Below are 26,146 nucleotides of genomic sequence, written 5' to 3' on the forward strand. Positions count from 1 at the left end.
CGAATGAAAATTTGAAAAGTGGTTTGGTAAACGAGTAATTTTATCCTTAGTTTTTGTAATGTGGTAGCGGAGAAAAGAAAAAGGAGAATTTCTACTCAAATACAAAGGTCAGTAAGAGTTACTTTTTTTTTTTTTTTTTTTGTAATGCAAGTTAAATTATAAAATAAAGACTTGACTAATGGTACGTAAAGTGGACCCAGCATGCATAATGTCTGTTACATAAACGTGGTGACTTGGGTCCTAACCGGTGAACCATCAGGTCTGTAGGAGTAATTATTATGGGAAGCATGAAAACTTTAAAGCTAATTATAAACGTATTGAACCAGTATTGAAGGAGTCATTCCTATTGTGTAACTTTCCCTTATTTATGTCTTAACCTATAATGTATGATTAAATAAATTTGATAGTAGTAGGGGTTTCTTTTAGGAGAGGGCTAGGGGAGCGTTCACTTAGTAGGGATGTGAGGTCCAGGAAAGTACGTTGTACTCAGTACCAAGTTCTGTCTAAAGGATGCTTAGTGGATTATATGACTTCTACAGTGAGCCAGCAGACTGCAGATGGGCGAATTACATAAAGTGGAGCAAGCTGTTCTTCTTTGTCAGGAGATGAACACTGATCAGGTTATCTGATTTCCAAAGATCTCCAAATAAATCCTTTCTGCCATGGAAATAGGTAAATAATTGGTATAACTTACAGTACTGCCGAAGCATCTTGGAAATCCAGGCTTCTAATTAAAGGCAGGAAGGAGCCTTCTGCTTACTAAGCTTTGGCACTTTGAGTAAGCTTTGGCTGTTTTGCCAGAATCTTACCTGATTGTGAGAGCCAGTGTTAATCTAATAATGTTGCTCTTCCTGACTCTGGAAGTCCCTTGTTTATCTCTTAGGGTGAGGGACCTTAAGAGACCCAAAGGTGTGACCATAAAATCTCCATTGTGCCTCTTCCCATGATTACCATTAAGCCATTCAGAATTTCTAATTTTAGGATTTAGTTTTTACATGGTGTCTCTTTCATTTAGTTCCTCACCTAATTTGTCATGTTGCTGCCACCATTTACTTAGTTATTGACCGTGGAATTTATTTTCTGTTGCTGTTTTATTTTCATGGGTAAAACAATAAAAAAAAATCAGAAAGCACATAAAGTATAGGGAAAAGGTCGTCTCATTATCTCAAAACTCTGCATACTAAGAAGCAATATTAATTTTATGTGGTTCTCAACACATTTTAAACACGTGCAGTAGTGTTTCCCTACCATTGGTCCTTAGAACACAGAGTTTTTATGACTAATTCAGAGGATACGAAACATCAACAAACAGTAGCATTCTAGGAATCAAGTGTCCCTTCCTCATGGGATGGGGAGACTCAGTGCCTTATCCATGGGAATACTTTGTAGAGAGAAAACATTGAAAGAGTACAGGAAACATGGAACAGATTTCAGGGAGATTAAGGCAGCTCTGATATGTAGGACAGAGTAGGAAGAGGTGGGATCTACTTACTAACCAGTTGTGGTAGGTTGATTAATGGTCCCCCCAAAGATGTCCACATCCAGATCACTGGGGCTTGTAAATATGTTACATTACATGTCAGAAAGGACTTTGCCTATCGGATTAACAGGAATCTTGATGTGGGGAGATTAACATGGGTTATTCAGAAGGGCTCAGTGTACTCCATAGGTCTTTATGAGAGGGAAACAAGAGGGTCAGAGGGCAAAGGTGATGTGAAGATGGAGCGAGAAGACAGACATTGGTAGATGCTACACTGCTGGCTTTGAAGGTGGAGGTATGACCCAAGGAACGCAGATAGCTTGTAGAAGTTAACAAAGGCAAAGAAACAAATTCTCCCCATGGTCTCTAGAAAGAATGCTGCCAGTTGATCCTATTAGAAACTTTAAAACTATAAGAATACACATTTTTGTGTTTTAAGCTACTAAGTTTGTGGTATTTAGTTATAGTAGCAAAAGAAAACTTTTTCCCTTGAGACTGTTAATAAGTTATGTGTGTCTAGAGTGAGACTACATGAGGCCAAGAAGAAATGGCAGGGAAAGGAGGATTATCAGGGATCTCTTAGCTGAATGGTTCCTAAAGTTTATGCACACGTGGAAGATGTTTGAGGTTTGACCAGCTAGAGTAGAAACTTGATTGAAAACACAGTCAGTGAACATTTTACAATAGTCACATTTTAATGTTGATCTAAATTAGCTCAAGAGTAAAACCTGCTCTAGGCCTGCCCTGTTATAGATCAAAGGTAATCAAAGAGCTGGAAATTTAGTCTTAAACAATGCCATTGCTATAAGTCCAGATGTCGTTTGATGCTTGAATCATATGGGTGTTAGAAGCGCTGGCCCCCCGCCCTCCCTCCGCAGAGTCGAAAGTCTGCCTGTAACTTGTGACTGCCCCAGAACTTAACTGCACTCGTCCCTCAGTATCCATGGGCGACTGCTTCTGTGACCCCTCGAAGGCAGTAAACATCACGGATGCTCAAGCCGCTCACATAAAATGGCTTAGGACAGTGCACGTAGTCGGCCTTCCATTTCCTCGAGTGGATTGAAAATACTGTTTTCCAATTGCAATTGGTTGACTTCTCAGATGTAAAACACAGGGATATGGCAGTCCGACTTCATGTACTGAAAAAAAATTCACGTGTAAGTAGACCTGTACAGTTCAAACCCGTGTTGTTCAAGGGTCAGCTGTATATTGAAACCCTGCAGCCGTATTTGCTGTAAATATTTTTAAAGTAAGTGTCTTCAGGAAAAGATGTTTGTGGAGGCATGAACATAATAGCTAAAAGCGGACAAGATGTCTTGTGTAATATGTGTTTATTAATCGGATGTGGCTTCCACGTCTTCCATTTTAACAGTTAAGGAGTTCTGATTCAGTCTTTTCCTGTTTGTATCTTTATGCAAATTATTATTTCCTTAAGGATAAGACACTGTTTTGAGACTTCACTGTTTACTAGGAAGAAATAGCCACTTAATCTTTCCAGCACAGAAGAACACCGAAAAGGCTCACGGGACTGCAGTGAGAAGTGGTTTTGGAATTTGGTTGCACGTCAGGGTTCCCTGTGGTGTTTGAGAACTCCCAGCTCCCGCTCGCTCGCACGCTGCACCGCTCGTCGTGCGCAGTGGGACCCGGGCGCCCGCAGGTGACTCGGGGGTGCAGCCAGTGTGAGAACAGGTGCCACGGCAGGGGCCGACTTGGCATAAAAAGTGAACGGAAACCTAAGATTTCAGTTGATTTTTAAATAGAGCAGATAAAAATGCCAGTTGACACATGTTAAGTATGCTGTCTTGAGGTTTCGTGTTATTGTTAGAGGCGCTTTTCCTCGGCACCTTGGGAAAAGTAACTGTGTCATTTAGGTCATTTGTCCCTTAACGTCTCCGCAGTGTGCAGCACTACGCTCTGGGTCGGTCAGGTGGACAAGAAGGCGACGCAGCAGGACTTAACCAACCTGTTCGAAGAGTTTGGACAAATTGAATCCATTAATGTGAGTATCGGCTGTTGAACAATAGTTTAGGTTATAAAAAAGAATGGGGTTTTTCACTCTTTCACTCCTACGGAGTCATCTTGGTTCCTGATTAGCCCAATTGTGTCTGCCATTCTACATCTTCACAAGGATCGTTCAACTTCCATCGTTTCTGTGTATATTCTGCCATTTATTGCCTTGCTTAATTTAAAAAATGAAATTTAATAAAAATTCCTAGGGGTTTGATAGCAGTGTAGCACTTGGTTCCTAAGCACGTCGAATACTGAAGTTAGTAGGAACTAGTGTGATCTAGTTTAATTGCTTTAAAAACAAAAACAAAAACGAGGAAACCGAGTCCCACAGAATTGTACTCACCTGCACAGGAGCACACAGGTAGTTTGGAGACGTAGCTGGGCTTGGGGTTCCAGTTTTTGCCGGCCTCTGCCCCCCATGCCTGCCCTCCCAGTCTTCCTCTCAACGCCAGCCTTCGATGAGGAAACCTGTGCGGCCAGAGCCTCTCTGGTCACTGGAGCTTCATGTTTTCCCTCCTCAGCTCGGCCCTTTCAGTGGCTTTGCCTCCCCCAGTGTCCTCCTTCCAGCGCCTTTTTCTTCCTGAAAGGCTCTTGTTTTTCCTGGGGCTGGAAATAAGTGATGAAATGTTTTGTATTTGTTTGAGGACACTTACAACTAATTAAGCCTATGATTCTACTTACTGTTGTTATACTATGTCTGTTGGAGCTTTTATTGTTATTTACTGGGAAATTAGCCGGTTTTCCTTTCTAGTATTAGATCCCACCATTCCTTATATGCCCAGACTTGACTTTTCTGTATTAATAATAGGATTCTTTACTTGAATTGAATTTGATCATTTAGTATTTTACTTTCAACTGTGTTCCGATTGGAGCCTCACAAGACGCTTGGTTAGTAATTCAACCAGTGAAGAAACTAAGTGATTCGCCTGAGTTACACAGATAATAAATTGGTGATTGGTCAATAACTGGGTGACTGGTTGAGTGTTTCAATTAGTTATTTCTAATTTCTCTTTCTACGCCGTGAGAGTGCTGTAGACTTTAAATTTCACTTGTTGAAACAACTATCATTCAGAAGACATGGTCTTATAACCTCTAAATTTTCTGATTTTTCCCTACCCTCTAATTAGTGGTTCTCAGCCCTAGTGCATATCAGAAGTGTGTTGATATTTGAAAAAACAGGGATGCTCATGATCAGTATCTTTAAAAGCTTATCAAAGTGCTACGAAGCTAGGCATCCTGAACAGATCCTGAATCCAAGTGATGTTTTGGGTTTTCACCTGCTTTGTGACATTTGTAGTCTTTCTTGTGTACCAGTCACTTGGGCATCAGTTTCCCTTGTCTCCCTCCTCCTCTCTGTTACCTCTTAAAAGCACAGTGCTGCAGTCACTGTGCGATAAAGTTTGGACTAGTCTTACGGAAGATGCAGGACCACCTGGAGCGGGGGTGAGCTGTGTGGCTGAGGGCCCTCGCACCCACCAGTCCGCTGGCCCAGAGCAGAAGGCCTGCCCAGCTGAACTACAGAATTGTAAACGAGATAAAATGGGCCGAGACTCCAACGAGGGAGTAAAGACTCTTAGAAAAAAGTGATAATAAACATGAGCTACGTGGAAAAAACTCCCATGTCCACGTGATGCCAGGGAGAGCAGCTGGACCCTCCTCGCTGGAGTGCCTTCCCATCGTGAGCCCAGAGGAAAGTCTGCTTCCTAGGAAGCCGCCTTGACCACACTAACTGCCGGGGCCCCTTCTTCCTCTGAAGTCCACTAGCGTCATTGTCGTGACAGCTCATTTGGCACACCAGGGACCAGCTGGGACCTACCCAGTAGCTCTCTGTGTGCCTCTTGTCTCTCCCGTACTGGAACCTGGGGGCAGTCACGGTCCTGTCTTCTTTTATTTGTATTTCCCACAGTGTCAACAACAGAGCTTTTCATATCACAGAGACCAAACAGATATTTGTGGATCTACTATATTGTGCATATAAATAATAAAATATTTTATATGAAAAAACTAAAAGCATAGTACTTACGAATAATAGGGACTAAGTTATTTTGTGAACTGAAGTAAACTGAATGGCTAGTGATAAAATCCAGGATTTGAAAAATTGGTTTAAGGTTTTGAAATTTTTTACTTGGTTTTAGGGAGTTTGAGGACTGCTAGATTTAGCATCTATTAGGTCATTTAGAGAGTTTGAAGAAAATATTTTCAGTGGGTTGGTAAGGAGTTGGGGCTACATCATAAGAGTTGACGAAGTATGTGAAGGGATTAGGTAGACTTCTCTTTTGGAAGATTTGGTGTTAAAGTGACAGTAGCTTGAAGTGTTAGCAAGACCGAGGGAAAGGTTTTTATTTTATTTTGACAAATAGAGCTTATGAGATAATTGAGTTATAATAAAGGGATAGAATACCTTTTGAGTTCTTTAAAAGAAACTGAAATGCTCCCTGTGTTTTTCTGAATTAATACATTAAGGGTAATTTTATGATCTGATAGGCTTTTGAATAGGTAAATGCTTTGTAAATTAAACTGTTTTGCTATTCGTTTAAAAACCTATTTCCAGAAGTACTTGGACAGAATTAAATTTTGTAAAATTGAAAAGCTTTAGTTTTATTATTTGTTGTAGATTGTAGATTTTGTATTAGGGATAAGATACTTACCCAAAACAAAAATTCTTCACACATTACTCAATATAACATTTGGAAAAACTAAAATAACACTGAATAAATTGTATGACTCCCAATGCGTTGGCCATACAGTATTATTTTCCTTTTACCTGGTGGTATTGTATGCATATTTTTATACTTTAAAAAATCATCTACTATGTATTAGAAAAACTTTCACTGGACATATGATTATTTAAGGTTTCGTCTACATCATGGCTTAGAGTGAGACCCAACTAGTTTTTGAATTTTGGGCTTTTTAAAAAAACAAGTAATAATTGTACCTGAATTGAACCAATAAACAGATAGCGAGAGGAAGAAAAGGTAAAACAGTTCGGTATTTGTCAGTAGTCAATGTTCTGTTTCATTAAACCCTTAAAGTGCCAGAAAGAATGGCCCTCCTTATACCCTTTCTAAAGTAAACCTTTTTTTTAATAGATGATTCCTCCCAGGGGCTGTGCTTATGTCTGCATGGTTCATCGGCAGGATGCATTTCGGGCTCTTCAGAAACTTAGCTCTGGATCATATAAAATTGGGTCCAAGGTCATTAAGGTGAGATTGGGGGAGGAGGGAAACATGGTTTTGTTTTGTTTGGATTATTAGAATGTTCTTGTATATAATTCACCTTTTCTTTTTAATGTTATGGGCAAACTGACAGAATTTTATTCTTTCAGTATTGTTGAGTTACAGAATTAGACACAGGTAGAACAATAACCAAAATTTAGTCAAACGGTTCTTTGGAATCACCCATGCACAGGTCACCATTTTATGAGCAGACCTTTTTAATTTATATAAATTTGTATTTACTTCTTCCCCATGTTTCCTAACCATGTCCCTTAATTATAATATTAATTTCTCCTTTTTAGCTTCTTGTTTTATATAACCCAGGCCCTTGTGAAGGGTTTATTTTTATTTTCCTCTTTAAACTGAGTAGTTATTGTGTATTTTTCCATTTTTACTTCTTATGACTGATTTATACTTCATTTCTTCTATTTGGAGATAATTTATTCCATCAGTTTCTGTGACTGAGTTAGAAATTTTAACATAACTGCTTTCAAGGGAGTTAATAGGCCTGTGCTTTGTCATTTTATGGCAGAGAGTTCCTCTGTGTGAACTGAAGTATCACTGGTCCCTCTTCTGTCTTCTGGAGCACCAAGAGTTTATTTAAATTATAATAACTATTCTAATTATTGGTGATGTAGCTTGGCATTTTTATGGTGAAAAGTAGATTTGGATATTGTTTCTGGAAATGTGTTTTAAACTTACACTGAAGTGGAAATAAATCTCATAAACACCATCTGTATCTAATGCAGATTTTATTTTACAAACAAAAACAGAACATGGAAAAAGTTGCCATGGCTACTGTTCTTTCAGCAGTGATGCTATATGTGTCCACTGATTTTTAAAGCTATTTTTATTTGTATTTACATTGTCTATATGTGTTTCTGAATGTTTTACCTTGTAAGTTTTCTTTTCTTCCCCTCTCGTTGTTCCTGACAGATTGCTTGGGCTTTAAACAAGGGTGTAAAAACAGAATACAAACAATTCTGGGATGTGGATCTTGGAGTTACATATATACCATGGGAAAAAGTTAAAGTGGATGACTTAGAAGGTTTTGCAGAAGGAGGCATGATTGACCAGGAAACTGTAAATACTGGTAAGAACTCTTAAGGGCAGTTTTATTATTTAAAAAGTGTACTTAAAGGTTGTAATTGATATGAGTGTTTTTTATAAAAGATAGGGTGAATTGTGATGATTCTAGTTCCTGGATTCTTCCCCACAAAAAGAGAAAAATTACGAAACTCTACTGTGTTCAATGTGTATGCTTGATGGGTTCTGTTTCACAAGTGTCAGAGTACAGGTAGTGTTTTAGAGGTCTACATATGCAGCATTTTTCATGTGTGTCTTTAACAAAATTTTGCTCTTTAGGAGAAAGAGTAGCATATTATATAAATGGAGGTTTTTTTTTTTTTTTAACTGAATATTTCAATTCCTTGAGTTTATATGAGAACTGGAGACTTCAGAAGCTTCTTTGAAAACCTTCCTAGATTATTTTGATTAGCATCCATGTTGAGAATGGCAGGAATGGAATCTTAGTTTAGAGAGCTGTGGTTCACCGTCATGCAGTTTGTAAATGCTTATAACAAATGATTATCTGACTTGCTCTTTTTAAAAACTTGCCCTTTTTATTTTTTAAAATTTCAGTTAATAATGATTTGCAATTATAACCAGTAAGAAATCTTAAAAGAATTGAAATATGATATGTTATTTCTTCATGTCTTTTTAGCATAATTAGCTAATTTGAGAATATTTTCGTTCTTAGGCCACTGCATATATTCAGACACTCCTTTGGTGGTTTTCTTCTTGTCAGTTTCTCCTTTTACTTCTTAAGGATGTTCCTCCAGAATATTTAATCATTTAATAAATATTTTAGTTTCTGCTGTGTGCCAGGCATAATTTTAGGCTCTGGGATGACAGCAGTGAGACAGACAGACAAAAACCCTTCCATTCAGGCAGTGCGCATTGTAGTACAGAGGCTGACAATCTACAGCCTCTGGGCCGAACCTTGCCGGCAGTCTCTTCTGTACATAAAGTTTTATTGAAACAGAGCCATGCTTACTTGTGTTTATTTTGTTTGACTTGCAACAGAGAACATACGGCCCACAAAGTCTAAACTTTAGTGTAGGAAAGGCTTGCCAATCCATGTTCTAGTGGAAAGAAGGAAATCATGAACAAAAGAGATAAACTATACAGTATTTCTTGTTGCCAGGTTTTAAGACGAAATATCAGAGCAGGGCGATAGGCAATCTGGGTGAGGAGCTGATTCAGTTTAAGTGATGGGAGAAGGTCTAATGGCGAGGGTGACATACGAAGGCGTGAGGTGTGCAGCTGTCTGGGGAGAGAGCACCCATGTAGAGGGGCAGCAAGTGCAAAGTCCACTTAAAAAACCATGAGACCGCATGGCTTGAGCAAAGTAAACGCGGAGTGTGAAGGAGGAGATGAGGTCTTATGAGTCATTATACTGACTTTGATCCTTAACTCTGAGGGAAGCAGAGAACCATTGGAAGAACCGTTAGAGCTTTGTTCTCTTTTGGCCTGGCTGCATTTTCAGGAAGATTATTCTGTATGGGTTAGTACTTACTGGTCTTCCCTTTGACAAAATACAGAACAGCGTTGGATCCTCTTATGCCAGACAGCCTTTGAGGTGCATATCTATTATATTCCTTCTAAGTGTTTTCTCCAGACCAAATATTTTAGTGTCTTTCATTTATGTCGCGTGTCAGGCTTCTATGGACTCCCTAGTGTCCTAACCAGATTGATCTGGTCAGAACCTGGATGGGCATCTATAATTGTGACCACATCTTAAAGACAGATGTCCCAAGGTAGCTGAAGGAGTTAGACAAGCATGAAATAAATGTGTACATAGAAATAAGCTTAAAAGTTGCACCTGTCTAGAGGAAATCAATTTCGAATTTTTGTTTAGAGTGGGAAACTGTGAAAAGCTCAGAACCTGTTAAAGAGACGGTCCAGACAACTCAGAGCCCGCCTCCAGCTGAAAAGGAAACAGTGGTCACAACCCAGGCAGAGGTTTTTCCTCCGCCTGTTGCTATGTTACAGGTTAGTGCTGGGTGTTCTTGTTGTTGACTGTGTTGTCTTACATTTCTGTTTTTACTCATGTATTTACTTTATAAACTGGGAGGAAATTGTCCAAAATGGAATAAAAATGAGTTCAAGCCTTTTTTGAAAAAATGTTTAGAGATGGGCTATTTTATATTTAAGTATTTATTTATTGAACAGATAATTATTAATTGCCTGCTCTGTGACATTTACTGTGTTAGGCACCAGCAAACTCAAATCCCTGCCCTTGTGGAGCTTCTGTTCTCAAAAAGGGAGCTAGAAAACATAAGATAAATAAGGCCATGAGGAAGTGTGGAAGGAGAGACGTAGTGTAAGGATAATCACACACGCTCAGGGTACATGACTGAGATGGGACATTCGAGCAACCACTTCTAGTTCCTGAGCGAATTAACCATTTGGCTACCCAAGGAAGAGACCCTCGGCCAGGGGCATGCGTGGTGTGCTCCAGGAATAACAGGTGGGCTGGAGCGAGTGAGAGGTGTCCTGGTAGAAAGGAGACCTGGAAGGACTTTGGATTTCGATCTGAGACGCGGAGCCTTTGGAGGGTTTGAAGGGAGAAGTGACTGGATCTGACTTTAAGTTTGAAAGTGTGGCACTGGCTGCTGCTGTGAGAACACTGGTGGGCATTGGTCAAAGCAGAGGGACCCGTCAGAAGACAGCTGGAGCCGCCCAGATGAGAGAGCATGATGACTCGGGTGAACTGACAGCAGTGGAGGAGTGAGAAGCGGGCAGGCATGAGGTGTATTTTGATGGTATGACCAGTGGGACCTTGTGGCATGATTAGATTTGAGTTGTGAGAAAGGACAGACGCAAGGTTTTTGGTCTGTGGAATTGGAAAGATGGAGTTACTATTCACTGAGAATGGGAAAGTCTGTGGGAAGAGTTGTTCCGGGAAGACTAGTTGGGAGTTCAGTTTTGTGCTTATGAGGTGTCTTTCACACAACAAGGTTAAGATGTTGACTAGGTCATTGATAGAAGAGGAAGCGTAGAGGAGAGGTAGAGCCATAGTGCAGATAAATATTTGAGAATTACCGTACCTAGGATGAGTGTAAGATTTTTATGCGAGGAGTAGGAGCTAGATTTCTGAACAAATGGGTCATTGTAAAGCTGTTATTGACATGCTTTCTAGCGGTAGGTTGCGTAACAGAGCTTGGTATTACAGACTGGGAGGGACATGGCAATTTAAAATCGAGTTTGGTAAGCACTGTTCAAGTCGATGCCCGTTCCTTTACGTCACTTGCATGTTAAATAGGTTTCACAGTTCCCACGTATACGGTCTGTTGAATAATAATGCCTTTCTTTTACCCCAAGTAGGCTTCCTTACAAGTATACAAAAAGGAAAAAAACAAAGCAGCTTAATATAATGGTATTAGCTACCTTCCTAAACAAAAAATAGTAATAATTTACCTTTAGATGTTCCAAGATGTAATCATTGCAGATGGATAAAATGATTGATGGACTTTTTATTTTCTGCCCACAAAGATTCCAGTAGCACCAGCTGTGCCTACGGTTAGCCTAGTCCCACCAGCATTTCCCGTGTCCATGCCGGTTCCTCCTCCTGGGTTCAGTCCACTTCCTCCACCTCCTTTCCTGCGAGCAAGTTTTAACCCTTCACAGCCACCTCCTGGTAAGGAAATTTTGTCTTATCGTGGAACTCTGTTTACTTAAACTGTTCCTTTTCCATCTTAAGATGCTATAGAGCAGTGATTTTTAGACCTTAGCATTCGTTGCAATCCCTTGGACGGTACGTTAAAGCGTAGATTGCTGGGCCATCCGCTTTTTGCTTCAGTGGGACTGAGGGGGGACAAGACATTGCATGTTAACAAGTCTGCCAGGTGATGCAAATTGTTGGAGGACCGTCCTTTAAGAAGCAATGGCAGAGGGAAGAAATGAAATCCTTTAAAATCATTGAAATGCTCCTAAAATAATTAAAATTTTATGTTGAAGTTTTAAAATTAATCCTCATACGAAGATATGTTTATCGATTTTATTTTTAGAGCGAGAGTAAGGGAGGGAGAAGGTGGGAGAGAAAAAAATAAGTATGTAGATATATATCCATAACTATACCTATGGAATATATTTAATGGAGAAAGAGATGTGGAAATAGATATGTATCCAGTTGCCTTATGTGCCCTGACCAGGAATCAAACCCACAACCTAGGTATGTGCCATGACCGGGTATCAAACTTGCAACCTTTTGGTGTATGGCAGTGGTTCTCAACCTTCCTAATGCCGCGACCCTTTAATACAGTTCCTCAGGTTGTGGTGACCCCCGACCATAAAATTATTTTTGTTGCTACTTCATAACTGTAATTTTGCTACTGTTATGAATTGTAACGTAAATATCTGATATGCAGGATGTATTTTCATTGTTACAAATTGAACATAATTAAAGCATAGTGATTAATCACAAAAACAATATGTAATTATATGTGTGTTTTCCGATGGTCTTAGGCGACCTCTGTGAAAGGGTCATTCGACCCCCAAAGGGGTCGCGACCCCACAGCTTGAGAACCGCTGGTGTATGGGATGACACTCCAACCAACTGAGCCACCCCGTCAGGGCTGGAAATAATATCTTAAAATGCTAATTGAATCCGTAATACATTTTTAAATCTAATTGTTGATAAAAGTTTCTTGAATCATTGTTTCTAGGTAAAAACTGTAGATTGCGTAACACCAATCAAATAATTGTTTATATAGAGTTATTTGCCTATTATAAGAAACGAGGTACTATAATTTGATTTTTGTAATTTAAGTTTCTAGCCATTAAAGTTTCTAAAAATATCAACAAGGTCAAAAAGTGAATTCATTGTCTGAGAATGATCATAATTTATTTGTCCTGTAACATAAAATTTTAAAATTACAGTGTAAGGTATAATTTGAAATTGATGCAGATTTTAATAAGGGTTTTTTTCTCTATATATTTTACATATTTGAAAATTATTCTTATCAAATATTTTCTGTTTGTGGTTTTAAATTAAAATTTTTTCAAAGGATATTTTTAAACAATTATTTCAAACATCATACCATGTAGACTTCATGACGTCATTGTCTAGCATTCATTTGTTGAAAATCACATCTTTATTATTTCCTTATTTTCAGCCGCTGTTTCTAATTGAATTTAATGTTAGCTCTGTATTTTAAAGATGCAAGGAAGCAGGTTTATAGTTTGATAACTTGATATTTAAAATAATCAAACAGCCAATATTAAAATAAAGATTTATTTTAATACTCAGAATATAATAGCCACCAAGGTTAATACAAATATCTGGTGTAGTGGATATACAGCGTCTATGTCAAAGAAATATAATAGCTCCTTCTACAGACGACATTGCATGTGATGTTCTCAGAGCTGGCAGTGCAGTGTTTAATCCCCAAGCAGTTACTGACCGTGCTGACGCGTAAGCAGGTTGCCTGGCTGGTACCGACCTTTAATTTTATGGCATTGTAGAGAGTGCCGCAGGACCTCAACAAATGGCTAACCAACTAGGATTGCTCATGACGGGGATTCTCGGTGCGTTACCTAGCTTGCTCTACCAAGGGTCAGAGAAGGCAGTGTATATAAAAGTAATTTTTAAAAGGAAAGATATATTCACACACATGAGGCTATAGTAATTGAGGACTTTTAAGAAGGTAGAATTTCACCTATAGCTATTGAAATGTTCGATTTAAAAGAAGTACCTTTTCTTAGGCTGTTTTATTTGGGGTCTCTGTTTTTCAATGTAGGTTTCATGCCACCTCCAGTTCCGCCACCTGTGGTGCCACCGCCCGCCATCCCGCCTGTAGTACCAGCACGTGAGTTTTCAGTTTTAGGATCTTCTTACCTATCATTTCCCATTCTTGTGAATTAATTGTTCGTTTTTTATGATGAAAGTTTTCAGACATGCATTTGTTTTTTGTTAAATTATTCTAAAATATTAACATTATATGACAGTCCATAATCAGATTTGCGCTCTTGTTTCAAAATGTCTTTTTATGATTGATTTACTTCAGTCAAAATTCAAAGAAGGGCCTCCACATAAGGCATGTGTGTGTGTGTGTGTGTGTGTGTGTGTGTGTATTAAATATCTTAACCTAGAGTGCTGCTGTTCAGACCTCTTTAATTCTTCATCTTTGACTTGTCGAAGAAACAGTTCATTTCTATATACAATATTTGAAATGATAGATTTGTTTTTTTGTTTCTTTCTGGTATTGAATTTGTCCCTCTTAACTCCTTGAATTTTTTGTAGATAAGACATTTTTAGCACCAAAGTCTTGCTTTGATTTCACTTCAACTTTTTTGGCAAGAATTCTTAGAGGTGGGGTCCTATAGATCTGAGTTACATCACACCAGGAACCACGCAGTGCCTTCTTTTTGCACTTTAGACGGTGGTAAGGTGTGTCAGAGCATTTGGGTAGTGGAACCTGGCAATTAAAATGTTTCCCTTCAAATTTGCATCTGATGGTTTCCTCCATTGATCATTGTTACTGAAATCTACTTTTCATAGTTTCAAAGTAGTGATTTTTTGATTTTTTATAATTCCTTGCATATTTCTTAGCTAGACTTTTTCTATAAAGAAAAACTTGCCATGGCTGGTGTGGCTCAGTGGATTGAGTAGTGGCCTGTGAATGAAAAGGTCACCCGTTCGATTCCCCGTCAGGGCACATGCCTGGGTTGTGGGCCAGGTCCCCACTTCAGGGTGTGCGAGCGGCAACAGATGGATGTTTCTCTCCCTCTCTTTCTTCTTTCCTATCCCCCCTCTCTAAATGTAATTAAATGAAAAATATTTTAAAAAAAACCTTTTTCATATCAACCAATAGTATGTAGTTACCTTGAAATGCAGTTGTACAGGCAGATGCTAAATTCTTTCCTATAAATGCCATTTTTCAGAGTAATGAGTTCTGTCTATGGTATTTCCAGTTATATCCCATGGCTGAAGCTGGGAGAGAATTTCTCGTATTTTTCCTCTTTCTCTTCCATTCCCTTCACTTCTTTCTCCTCATCTTCTTGGGTGTTTATGGATTATCGATTTTCATTTGCAGGCAATTGCATTCAGTTTCATCTTTGATAGTGAGAGACTGTTCATGCTGCCTCTATCTTTTTGAGGTGTACGCCAGTTTTTGAGAGGTTCTTAGTGCTTTTGGTCCAGTATTGGCCCATAGGACGTTATTGTAAAGAGAGTGTACATGATAAGAGCTTCCCTTTTGATAATGTCCATTTTCCTTGTATTTTAAGACTCTACTCTTCTTTAGTGTCAAACAGCATTAGGATTCTTCTTTTTGTTATTTTTGATAAGTAGGAAGAATTATTTTTTTCTAAAAATTAGAAAAATGTTCACCATTCACAGACTCATCCTAGAGCCTACCTCTCAAGGATTTTTTTTTTTTTTAATCTGAGATAAATTTAATGGAAAAAGAGAAGTACTGCTGTGTTGTAGATACTCTCCTGTTTGCTTATGTGATCTCTTTTAGGTCTCGTAATTTTTATATGTGGTCGCAGCTGGTTCCATCCCTGTTTTACAGCTTTCTTCTGTGCTAACAGTTCCCAGATAACCTAGAGTTAAATATGAGGTGAACACAGTTCCTAAAAATCCCCAAGTAAATGATTTACAGTGTTATAATATAAATTGGACTAAAAATCCTCATTGGTTAATTGTGATTTTATATTTCTCTAGTTCTGTCTTTTTAACATATAAATGATATATCCACTTAGGGGCTCTTCTATCCATTCTTTTAAATGGAATATTTATCCTTTTGAAATTTCTAGTTCACTTTATCTCCTCTCACCTGATGAGTTCTTAACCTAATTTAGTCCATTGTAATTTCAAGGGGTTTGGCAGATTTTTATTCTCATACCTACTTGTCAGTCTGCACAAACCATTGTGTGTTCATATATACATGTACTAGCATCCTTGGAAAACTGTTTTTTTTTTTTTGGAATCACTGGGATTTTCTTAAATTACTGGTCCTTATCTTACTAAAAATTGTGCAAATATTTCAGAATTCCTTTTTGCAATTAAAAAAGTTTTCTAAATATAATTTATCCTCTTTGTGGTGACACATTTGTCATTTTGAGCATCAGTTGTTATACAAAGTGCTAAGTGATACAGAAATGCCATCAGATTAACTACTCAAGCTGCTTAGAAGTTAGTTTTCATTATAAATAAAATAGTGGGACCAGAAGAGAATTTCTATATAGCAGGTCCTTGAATAATGTCATTTTATTCAGTGCTGTTGGTTCTAATGTTTCTGAGATGCTGTGGGAACTCAACTCATTCATATCAATTAGTCAGTGGCAAAACTGGTTTTGTTATACGTCATTTTAAATCACAGAACCTGTCCACAACATTGAGGACTTACTGTATCTCATGTTCATTGAGCAGTCTTACCAAACAATTGGGGAGAGAGGGTAGGAAGTCATTTGAAACTTTGCAAGGCCATTATTAGTATCTCAGCTTAGCACATGAATTATTAGATAATTAAGTCTGAAAGTATTCTCTCCCTCTCTTGAACAGCTTTAGTGCAGCCACCATTATCCATGACTCCAGAAACTGTGAAAGAGGTTGGATTTGGTCCCCTCGTTTTACCAGGTGGTTCTGTTGCCAGCAGTCTTGCTACTTCCACTCTGCCCGCTGGAAATGTTTTTAATCCTCCTCCTAAGCAAGCAGAGCCTGAAGAAAAAGTACCTCATCTTATAGACCATCAGATTTCTTCTGGTGAAGGCACCAGATCAGGTAAACTAAAATAAACCCCCCCCAGAAATTCAGAGTTAAATCATAAGCACTGCTTCTCGATGGTGGTGTTTAATTCCATGGTGCCGTGCATTTGTGGCCAGTTTAATGCACAAGTGTTGAAATGTTGATTTTTTTTTTTTTTAATATCCTCACCCAAGGACATGTTTATTGATGTTAGAGAGAGGGTTAGGGAGGGAGAGAAACATCAGTGTGAAAGAGATGTTGATTGGTTGTCTCTTGTATGTGCCTGGACCAGGGACCAAAGCCACAACCTAGGCATGTGCCCTGACTGGGAATTGAACCCACGACCTTTCAGTTTCTGGGACAGTGCTCCAACCAACTGAGCCACACCAGCCAGGGTGAAATGTCTATTAAAAACAAATTTGGCATTCTGTTCAGAATAGGAGAGATTTTGACACTTTTCCATTAAGACCATTCTCCCGCCTTTTTTGCTTGGTACTGCTTCAATGTGTTGTTATCGAAATAAGGTTGTACAAAATATGAATACTTATAAAACAAGAATAAACAAATATTAGATATAAATAACTGACTTCTATCAGGTATTATCTAGCCAGGTCCAGAGATAAGTACAGGTTTGACAGCAGCAAGTCCTTTTTTTCTCATGGTACGCTATTAGTGTATTGAGAATTGTGGTTTAGAAAAACTTTGTTAAAGGTAGAGAGTCAGTATAAAACCTGGCATTTTCGTTAAGTTAAAGCTCAAGTAAAGATTTCAGGTAACAGTCCCACGTATGCTTTAATATTTAAATTGCACTATATATGGTGTTAATTTTTATAGCTTTAGTTTTTACTTAGTATTTAGTGTACAGCACGTTGAGCCTTGGGAAACAAGTAGCTGATTAATTCTAAGTTAATTGCTGGAAATTATAGCATTCGTTTTCTTTTCATACCAGAATAATTTTTTGTCCCCCGCCCCCCTTCCATTTTAGTGATTCCAAATGATATTCCAAGTAGCTCAGCGATTTTAGGACAGCCGCCGAGTGTGACAAGCAATTCTGGGATTCTTGGAGTTCAAAGACCAAATGCATCAAGTAACCCTGAAATTCTTGGAGTCCGGCCAGCTAATGTTTCTAGTAGTTCTGGGATTGTTGGAGCCCAACCACCAAATATTCTGAATAACTCTGGAATTTTGGGACTACAGCCACCAAGTGCTTCAGGTAGTGCTGGACTTTTGGGAGTGCTACCCCCCGGTATCCCTAACAGTGCTGGACTTGTCGGCTTACAGCCACCAAATATTCCAAATGCACCTGGACTTCTGGGAACACAGCCACCAGCTGGGCCTCAAAACTTACCGCCTTTAAATCTCTCTGGTCAGAGGATGCCTGTCATGCCAATGTTAGACCTTCGTCCGGGACTGATACCACAGGCGCCTGGACCGAGATTTCCTTTGCTGCAGCCTGGAATTCCACCCCAACGAGGAATCCCTCCCCCGTCGATACTTGATTCTGCTCTTCATCCACCACCCCGTGGTCCTTTTCCTCCAGGAGATATTTTCAGTCAGCCAGAAAGACCTTTTCTAGTCCCTGGAAGGCCAAGTATAGACAATATTACTAATCCGGAAAAAAGGATACCACTTGGGAATGATAACATTCAACAGGAGGGAGACAGAGATTACCGGTTTCCTCCTATAGAAGCCAGGGAAAGCATGAGTAGACCTCCCCCAGTGGATGTCAGGGAGGTGGTTGGACGGCCTGTAGATCCAAGAGAAGGTCCTGGAAGGCCTCCATTAGATGGTCGGGATCATTTTGGAAGACCTCCTGTAGATATTAGAGAAAATCTGGTGAGGCCAGGTATGGATCATCTTGGTCGAAGAGACCACTTTGGCTTTAGTCCGGAGAAGCCGTGGGGGCCTCGAGATTTTGATGAGAGAGAGCATCGTGTCCTGCCTGTCTTTGCTGGTCCAAAAGCCATGCATGAAGAAAGAGGTAGATTTCGCCCTGGAAACTATCGATTTGATCCTAGAAGTGGTCCTTGGAACAGAGGATTTGGACAAGAAGTTCACAGAGATTTTGATGACCGCAGAAGACACTGGGAGAGGCAGAGGGATCGGGATGACAGAGATTTTGATTTCTGCAGAGAAATTAATGGAAATCGTCTTGGACGAGATAGAATTCAAAACACCTGGGTCCCCCCTCCTCAAGCTCGGGTTTTTGATTTCTTTGAAGGGGCCACTTCTCAACGAAAAGGTGATAATGTGCCTCAGGTTAATGGTGAAAATGCTGAGAGACATGCTCAACCACCACCCTTACCAGTACAGAACGATCCTGAACTTTATGAAAAACTGGCGTCTTCAAGTGAAATAAACAAGAAGAGTGACACAGTTGCTGATGTAGAAAGTGAACCAGTGGTAGAAAGCACAGAAACTGAGGGGACATAATCATCACTCAGTAGGTAAAAGATACCTTTTGTAAAGTTGTCATCTCTCTGTAATAGGTTAATGGCTGACTGGACCATAGTTGTTCAATTTGTCTGCCAGGATTAAGTTAATCTGATGTTCATGTCACTTTTCTCTTAAAATAATTGTACAACTGACTTGTATAGACATTGTTCTTAATATGAACATGGTAGGTAAACATTTTTTATTTTTCTGATAAATATAAATGTCGCCCCCTGATTCTTTTAACTTCGAGGAAATGAGTAACAGCTTGTCAGAGACTTCCTATGGAAGAAAGGATTTTTTTTAGATACTACCATTAGGTTGGATATGGTAACAGATATATTTCAGAATAGTAAGTTGTGGTATATCTTATCCATATCTTTAGGCTGCTGCAGAATTTTAAGGTAATAGACAAAGCTGTGATATTTTATGCAAAGACTGGCTCTAGGTATTTGAGGAGCACAATACAGAGATTTTAAAAAGTGATTTTGTAAAATCTCTACTATGGTCTCTGTTTCTCCAAAGTAAGTGTTTGTGATTTGTTCCTCATACTGCAGTGAGTAAAAAGAAAAAAGAAAACAACAACGTAAATATTAAAGTACGTTTCAATGTTGGGTGAATTTTGTTTTTAGATGCCAATAAAACTTATTTGTTTGATAACAGTGTTCTAGGAATTGTATTTTTTTAACCTACAAGTTCTTAAACCCTGAATTGTTAGCAGCATGTGCTTAGTTGCAAAAGTTTTATATTAGTCTTAACAACAATGAAGAACTGTGTGGTGGCAAAAGCATGTACTTTAATATAAAAATCATGCAGTCTCATTAGTTTGTATGTATTTTCTGTATATATTTATTGTGTAAGTCATGTAGGTTTTTCTTTTCTTTTCTTTTTTTTGTTTCTCTGTATGTCTATTTTCATTCCCATACAGAGAAAAATAGAAGTTGATAGTTTAGATATAAAAATGTTTTTAAAAACTGGATAGAAAGATTAGAGAAATTTGGCTAATTGGCATTGCTCATAGTTATAGCTCAGCCTTTATGAAGGGAAAATAAGAACTACTGTAAATAAATATATTGGAAATTTAGCAGTTAAAAAAAATATATAGCTAAGCATGAAGCCAGGTTGCGTATGGACCCAAATTCCATGTAAATGCTCGCATTGCTTTGTTTCACACCGTCCTTACTAGTTTGCCTAGACTGTGCTAGTACTAAGCTCCTTGCCGGGCACTTGACTGAAGTGAGTATCTTAATGGCACAGAATGACTAGTGCTGTTGATGGATTTAAAACCATTAATTTGTAGGCTCTGGGTAACACTCTTCAGGTTCATTTCCCAGAGAAACTGAGTAGCAGAAATATTTGGTTTTGGTTTCCTGTTAATTATTTATTTTTGTTTTAATTTTCATTTATTTGACGTTTGTGTCTCCTTTGGGTTTTACATATATATACACATATGTATAAAACCATTGGTGTTCTTTCATTTCTAACGATGGCTTCCATTTGGTCCTATGAATAGTCATTTAGTTTCCTGTGCATTTCCAACAATTCATCGTTTGCTCTATTTATCTAGAGTTCTTAAGTTAGGTGTGTCCACCCCCTTGCCCCCCGGAAGATCATACCAGCTCTTTAAAACTGGATGGTTTTGCTTACCTTACCTAACGATCTAGAGAGCTCTAGGCCTTTCAGTTTCCTGGGCAAAAATAAAGTCTTTGTATAGGTTCTGGTAGAAATAGTACATTATTTATTTTGTTATTTGAAAAAGTGGGAAGGGGGAATTTGGTGTTTGTTTTTTAAGGTAATTCAGTTTAGTTCAATAACCTGAGTCGGTTTCCTGTCTTTTCCTTAGGGTGATGGGAAAAACGGTGACAACAGTACAGTTTTAATGTTTGGGAGAGATTTGCCTTGTCTCTAAGGAAATTGTACTGACTGGGATATCTCTCAGACTCTTAGTTGCATTTACAGTTATTAAAATTAAGTGAAATTCACTTGGATTAGGTAATATGAAAGATGAGAGACTTTTTGGTGACTTTTAATCCCAGGCTTTTAAATCACTGTTTGGGCCTTTATGTGCAAACTTAAAAACAAAGTATGTGCAAGTATTCCACCGATTTAAAGATCGTGGTGGGACACGTGTCCCAGTCAGTTGTCAGTACAGAATCTGGAAACCCATCTTGGAAATGGGTGACCCTCCTAACACAGCTGCAAAAAAATGATGTGTCCTTGTGCTCATGTTGTCCTTGTTTTGTTGTATAATATTCAAGTGAAAGGATATTCAGTCGTTCTCATACTGAATTTTCAAAAGTTATATTTATGTTCACCATTTTAAAATATTATGGACAGGAGAGTCTGATAAGTTTGACATAGGACCCATCACATTTTTATTCTTTTGGTCACAGTATTGCCACTAGAACGCTAGCAACTAGAAATATGCAAGGAGTCACCTAACCCCTTCAGTTGACTATGACTGAGAGTGCTACAGGCTGTATCTACATTAGACACTAAATCCCATGTGTTTTGATTTGTGATTTGTTAGAAAGGATGATAGGACTTTCTGCAGTGTCAGTAGACTGCAGTATTAATGTACATTAGTTATATTTAAATGGCTTTTTATGTCTTTAAACATTTCATTAAACATTGGCTTCTGTTCTTAGCATAAATGCATATACTGTACTTTGATCATTTATATTGATTGTAGATAGAAATGTATTTTACAGCAAAGTAGTCTATCTGTAGCATATTATTGGTGGAATGCTCCTTTATTCTCATTTTATATCAGTACATAGGGTGCACAAATACTTAAAAAGCCTAGGAAGATGGAATAGTATAAAATTATTTCCTTAAAACTCTGGAAATTATATAATAATTAATTGATACAATTTGTTACATTTTTACCAAGGTCTTCCCCCCCATCCCCAGGTAATTTAGTCACTTTATTTAAATTTATTGGCCATTTTTCACTCATATAGAAGATGATAGCTTATGAAGCTACACACACGGGGTTTTGGGTATGGGGCAGTTGTGTTACATTTAAAAAGAAAAAGTATCTCTTTTCATTGGCAAAAGTATTTTTTTATAAACACACAGTTCATTGGATTTAAGGTGCCGTTGATTGTAAGGAGCACTCAGAACTTTTAAAATGCTTCCAGTGGCACATGCCAGTGCGTGGGAAACCCCTGCCTAATTTAGAAATGTCAAAATATACAAAGTTTCTTAGAATCAACGAATTACAGTATTCATTATTGTATTTTATACCTGTATTTGAGATGGGCACAGCCTTTAATGAAAAAATTTTAATAATTCAATTAAAATGTTATTATACTTTATGTGCCTTCATCATTATTACCTTTTTGGGTGCTATATTAGTAAAATGTTTTAAGGGCTTTTAACTCTTTCAAAGAAAGAAAGCTAACATTTTTCTTTTAAAATATTTTACATAGTATAGAAAAGGAAAGCAGTATCTTTATATTATTAAGATAGGCAAAGTAAACTACTTTGTGAGTAATCATGATTACTGCAGTGTGGCAGAGATTTGTGTTTTCTTTAATTGATGCTGTGGTTTTATATAAAACATCTTTTAAACTGTAACTTAAGTTGGTTTATATTTTCCACTTCTGAAGAGAAAACATCAGGTTACTATAATTTATAATAGGAAATTTAAAAGCAAGATACCTTTATCCAGCAAAACTTTCTGGAACTAGAATTTAAAATCAGTGGCTTATATTGTTCTCTTTTGGGGGGCATACTTTCCATAGTAGCATTCATATTGGGAGCAATTTGAAATTCACTATTTCTGTGGTTTTCAGTCAGGAAGTATGGAACTCTTTGAAAATTTGGGGGTTTGGGAGGGTCACTACAAACACTCTAGCACAGAATTTCCTGGGAGTGACACATATTCACACACACACCCCTACCCTCCTGGTCATGTGCACTTGTGTGTGTGTGTGTGTGTATGTGTATATATATATGTATTAAACCCCCACATACCACGACTTTAGATATATTAAAATGTGTAAATATTTAATATACTATATACTTGAGATTCTTAAAATATTTTAAAAAGTAAAATATTTGAGTGATACACAGTTATTTTTCATGTTTCAATAAAGTAGATACTTATTTGTGGCAACTGGAGTTGGAGGATGAATAAAAATTAGAGAAAACCATTATCACAGATGTTTTGAACTCAAGCATTAATCCACAATGAATTATAGCAAGAAAGGGATGGAAGGAAGTATATGAGATAGTTCTTTTCAGGAAGTTTTTTTGACGCAAGTGAAACTGTTTAGGATACCTCAAAGAAAAATGTACTTGATGGCATGTAATTAAATGCTTGATTATAGAAAGAGCGTGTTTGGGACAAAACTGCAAGCATTCACGTTATCAGGGTCTAGAAGTAACGTTACTAGTGGGACTACTGAGATGCAGGTTGCACATCAAAAACTAATGCAAACCAGTGTTTTATTTTGGCATGAGCCTTGCTCAGACATTTTCTTTCCCTCTACGTAATTCGCTCTTTCAGGCGACTCTTGTCATCCTGTATGTACACTTAGAGTTAACTCTGCCTTGTTCTAATCAAGATAAAGAACAAATATTCTAAGTAATTTGTAAAATATATATAGCATATCAACAGGTAGAATGGTGCTAATGGACCTAACTACCTTGTATGAGAAATGGCAGGTAGTGGGATGACCCGTAATGAGGGAAGCGGGGAGAGTGCTGTGCACTGAGCTCAGTCGGTGGTGGAGAGTGAACGTGGAATGTGTTTCTTTGAGCCCTGAGAATTAGCTGAGTTTAATGAGCACGTTACCCTTGCATAGAAGTGGCAGGTATGTAACACTTGGTTGACCTGCGGTGCACACCCCCTGCCCATCCCGTTAACACCCAGTCCCACCTCGGTCAACTGTCACTGCTTGTTGTTTTCTTCCCCTCCTTAGAATCTTCCAGTCCTCCTCATCACAGCACGCCAGCCTCCTTTTTGACCCATCGTTCCAGGCCAGGACTGCCAGTTGGATTTGTCTCTGTTGAAAGCAGTTTGCCACCCTTGGCTTGGTGATTCTAAGGTTATTTCCAGCGTTTAAGCACCTTGAGTCTATGAAATTTTCTCTGTGTACAAAACCAGTTGAAGAAGCAGGAGGAACAAAGGACAAGACTAATAATATTGAAACATTTCTTACGAGAGCACAGATTTTACCACCTTTGGGTTTTCAAAACTGGCTTTAACATTTGCTAGGTGGCAATATCTTTGAACAAAATTACTGCACTTCTGTGCTCATTTTATAGTTATCTGCAGGGTTACATTTTTAAAAATTATTATTGATGATATTAATATTTAATGCTCATGCACTGTGAGAAGATCTAGAATAATTTTATTATCTGCATAATATAATCCTCATGATAGTCCTGTGAAGTAGTTGTTATTTTAATATCTATTTTACTAACGAGAAACCTAAGTCACAGATTTAAGTGACTTCCCAAGGTCTTAGAACTCGTAAATATTTGAACAAAGATTGAAAGGTTTATAAAATTCAAAAATTAGTCTGTACTACCTAATAAAGTGCGAGCATAGGTTGCAGAGGCTCACCAGCTATTCCTCTTCTCTGCAAAAGGCAGATTTGTGCAGAAAAGCATCAACTCGAAGAGCCCCACGGGGCTGATTCTTAGAGGTCAGGCTCCAGCCACACAGTCACTTCGGCTGTGTTTCCATGGTTACAAGTGTACATGGGGCTGTCTTCTTGCCCTGTAGTTAAACAATCACCGCAGCTTCTTTTTCTTAGATTCTGTGTTCAGATTTGCTATTTCTCTTCCTTAAGGTTATACCATGGCATAATGTTAACTTTCTTAATAACTTGCCATTTTGGAGGCATATTTCTATTGCATTGATATTAAATAAGATTTCTTTTTTACTTTTCCCAAAAATTAAATGAAATTTCAAAACTTTTATCCTTTAAAATTATTTAATACATGCAAAGCAGAGCCAGTGATTGCCTGCCAATTTGCATTTTAGATTGCGGCTTTGGCAGCTCGCTTTCAAATTTAGCATCTGTGCACTGTGTGTCTCGCCAAAACTCAGCACCTGCTTTTCTTGTGTATAGAACTCCTTTATTTAGAATATTCCATGACTTGACTTAAATGAGATATGTAAAGGTACACGCAGTGACAATTCAGTGTTAGTCTTTATTCAGCTCCTCAATTCCGAACATTTAGAGACTAGCCTTTGTCTTTGGTGGCAGTGGGTCACTCGCAGGTGTTTTACTTGGTGAGACTACGTAACCCAATTCTAGGTTTTCTTTCTTTTCCGTTCTTTTATTCCACTAATTAAACTGAGCTTCATGGAGGTTTAATTCACAGCATGTCATGGGTTGATCATCTTTTCCAGAGTCTTTGAACAGATGACTAAACATTGTGGCCATATTACTGCCTAATCCACACATTAGGGGAACATGCTTATTTTTGTGAGTTATATTTCTGTTTCTGCTAATTTTGCCACAGGTAGTTATTATTTTGCTTATGTTGTGATTATTAAATAAAATGTTCTTGCATTCGAACAATCATTTTTTTGAAACATGACTCTTGTTTTTATTACTGAACTTGGGTCAGTTTACACATTAGTAAGAATGTTAGTAAAATCGGAAGACTCGTATTAAATAAAATAACGTTTGAAAGTATAACAGGATAACTTGTTTAAAAATTGACCATTCCTTCTGTGGGGATGGATATTACTTGGAGCTTTTTAGTTAGAGGAGAGGGTAGCACATCCCGTCTCAGAAGGTCCTGAAAGACATCACGTCTCATGTCACTGTGGTCATGGCCAGGAAAAGAGTTTAGAGATTTCTAAGTAGTAAAACCATTAGGACTTCATTTAGGACTGTGGTTTTTTAAAAAATGACAAAATGTATTTAATACTATTTTAAGTACAGCCCTCTCCTTTCATCGTATCACTTTCTGAGTTATGAGCGTCTGTGACCACAGGGTAAAAGCTGTCACTGCGGGGAGAAAGGTCTGTGGGCAGAGAGGCCTCAGTACTTTCTAACCTCGGTGTTGCAGACATTCTACATAATTTATCACTATCTTCAGATACAGTTGGGTCAGATTTATCTCTCTCTTTTTTTTTTTTTTACAAACAAGAAGCAAACTCACAGTCCGTGGCCACATAGCTTTTGATTTGTTGCGGGTGTTTGAACCCAGGTTTTGCTGCCCTCAGAGTTATGCTACACTGAAAGGTGCTTTTCCTGAAAGCTACACCTTGCTGTGTGGTTG

General features: G+C 38.1%; 1 protein-coding gene across 6 annotated transcripts in view; it reads left to right on the top strand.

Annotated features, from left to right (window-relative positions):
• SCAF8 (SR-related CTD associated factor 8) overlaps positions 1-26,146 on the top strand; it is a 164,585-nt gene that overhangs the window by 54,165 nt on the left and 84,274 nt on the right. For 3 of the 6 annotated variants that reach the window (XR_016511664.1, XM_090280003.1, XM_090280005.1), the window contains exons 13-20: positions 3,379-3,479; positions 6,580-6,693; positions 7,642-7,798; positions 9,626-9,759; positions 11,263-11,407; positions 13,509-13,577; positions 16,277-16,495; positions 17,445-18,906. Coding sequence is in view for 5 of the 6 variants with exons in the window: in XM_090280003.1 (XP_090136129.1) it covers positions 3,379-3,479; positions 6,580-6,693; positions 7,642-7,798; positions 9,626-9,759; positions 11,263-11,407; positions 13,509-13,577; positions 16,277-16,495; positions 17,445-18,892 (2,387 nt within the window). In the remaining variant the exon portion in view is untranslated. Of the gene's footprint in view, positions 1-3,378; positions 3,480-6,579; positions 6,694-7,641; positions 7,799-9,625; positions 9,760-11,262; positions 11,408-13,508; positions 13,578-16,276; positions 16,496-17,444; positions 19,553-23,823; positions 24,177-26,146 lie in introns of those variants that run through there. The other 3 variants (XM_090280007.1, XM_090280006.1, XM_090280004.1) reach the window with 2 other exon arrangements.

The sequence above is a fragment of the Furipterus horrens genome, unplaced genomic scaffold (assembly GCF_987537825.1).
Source record: "Furipterus horrens unplaced genomic scaffold, mFurHor1.1.pri manual_scaffold_6, whole genome shotgun sequence".
NCBI lineage: Eukaryota > Metazoa > Chordata > Mammalia > Chiroptera > Furipteridae > Furipterus > Furipterus horrens.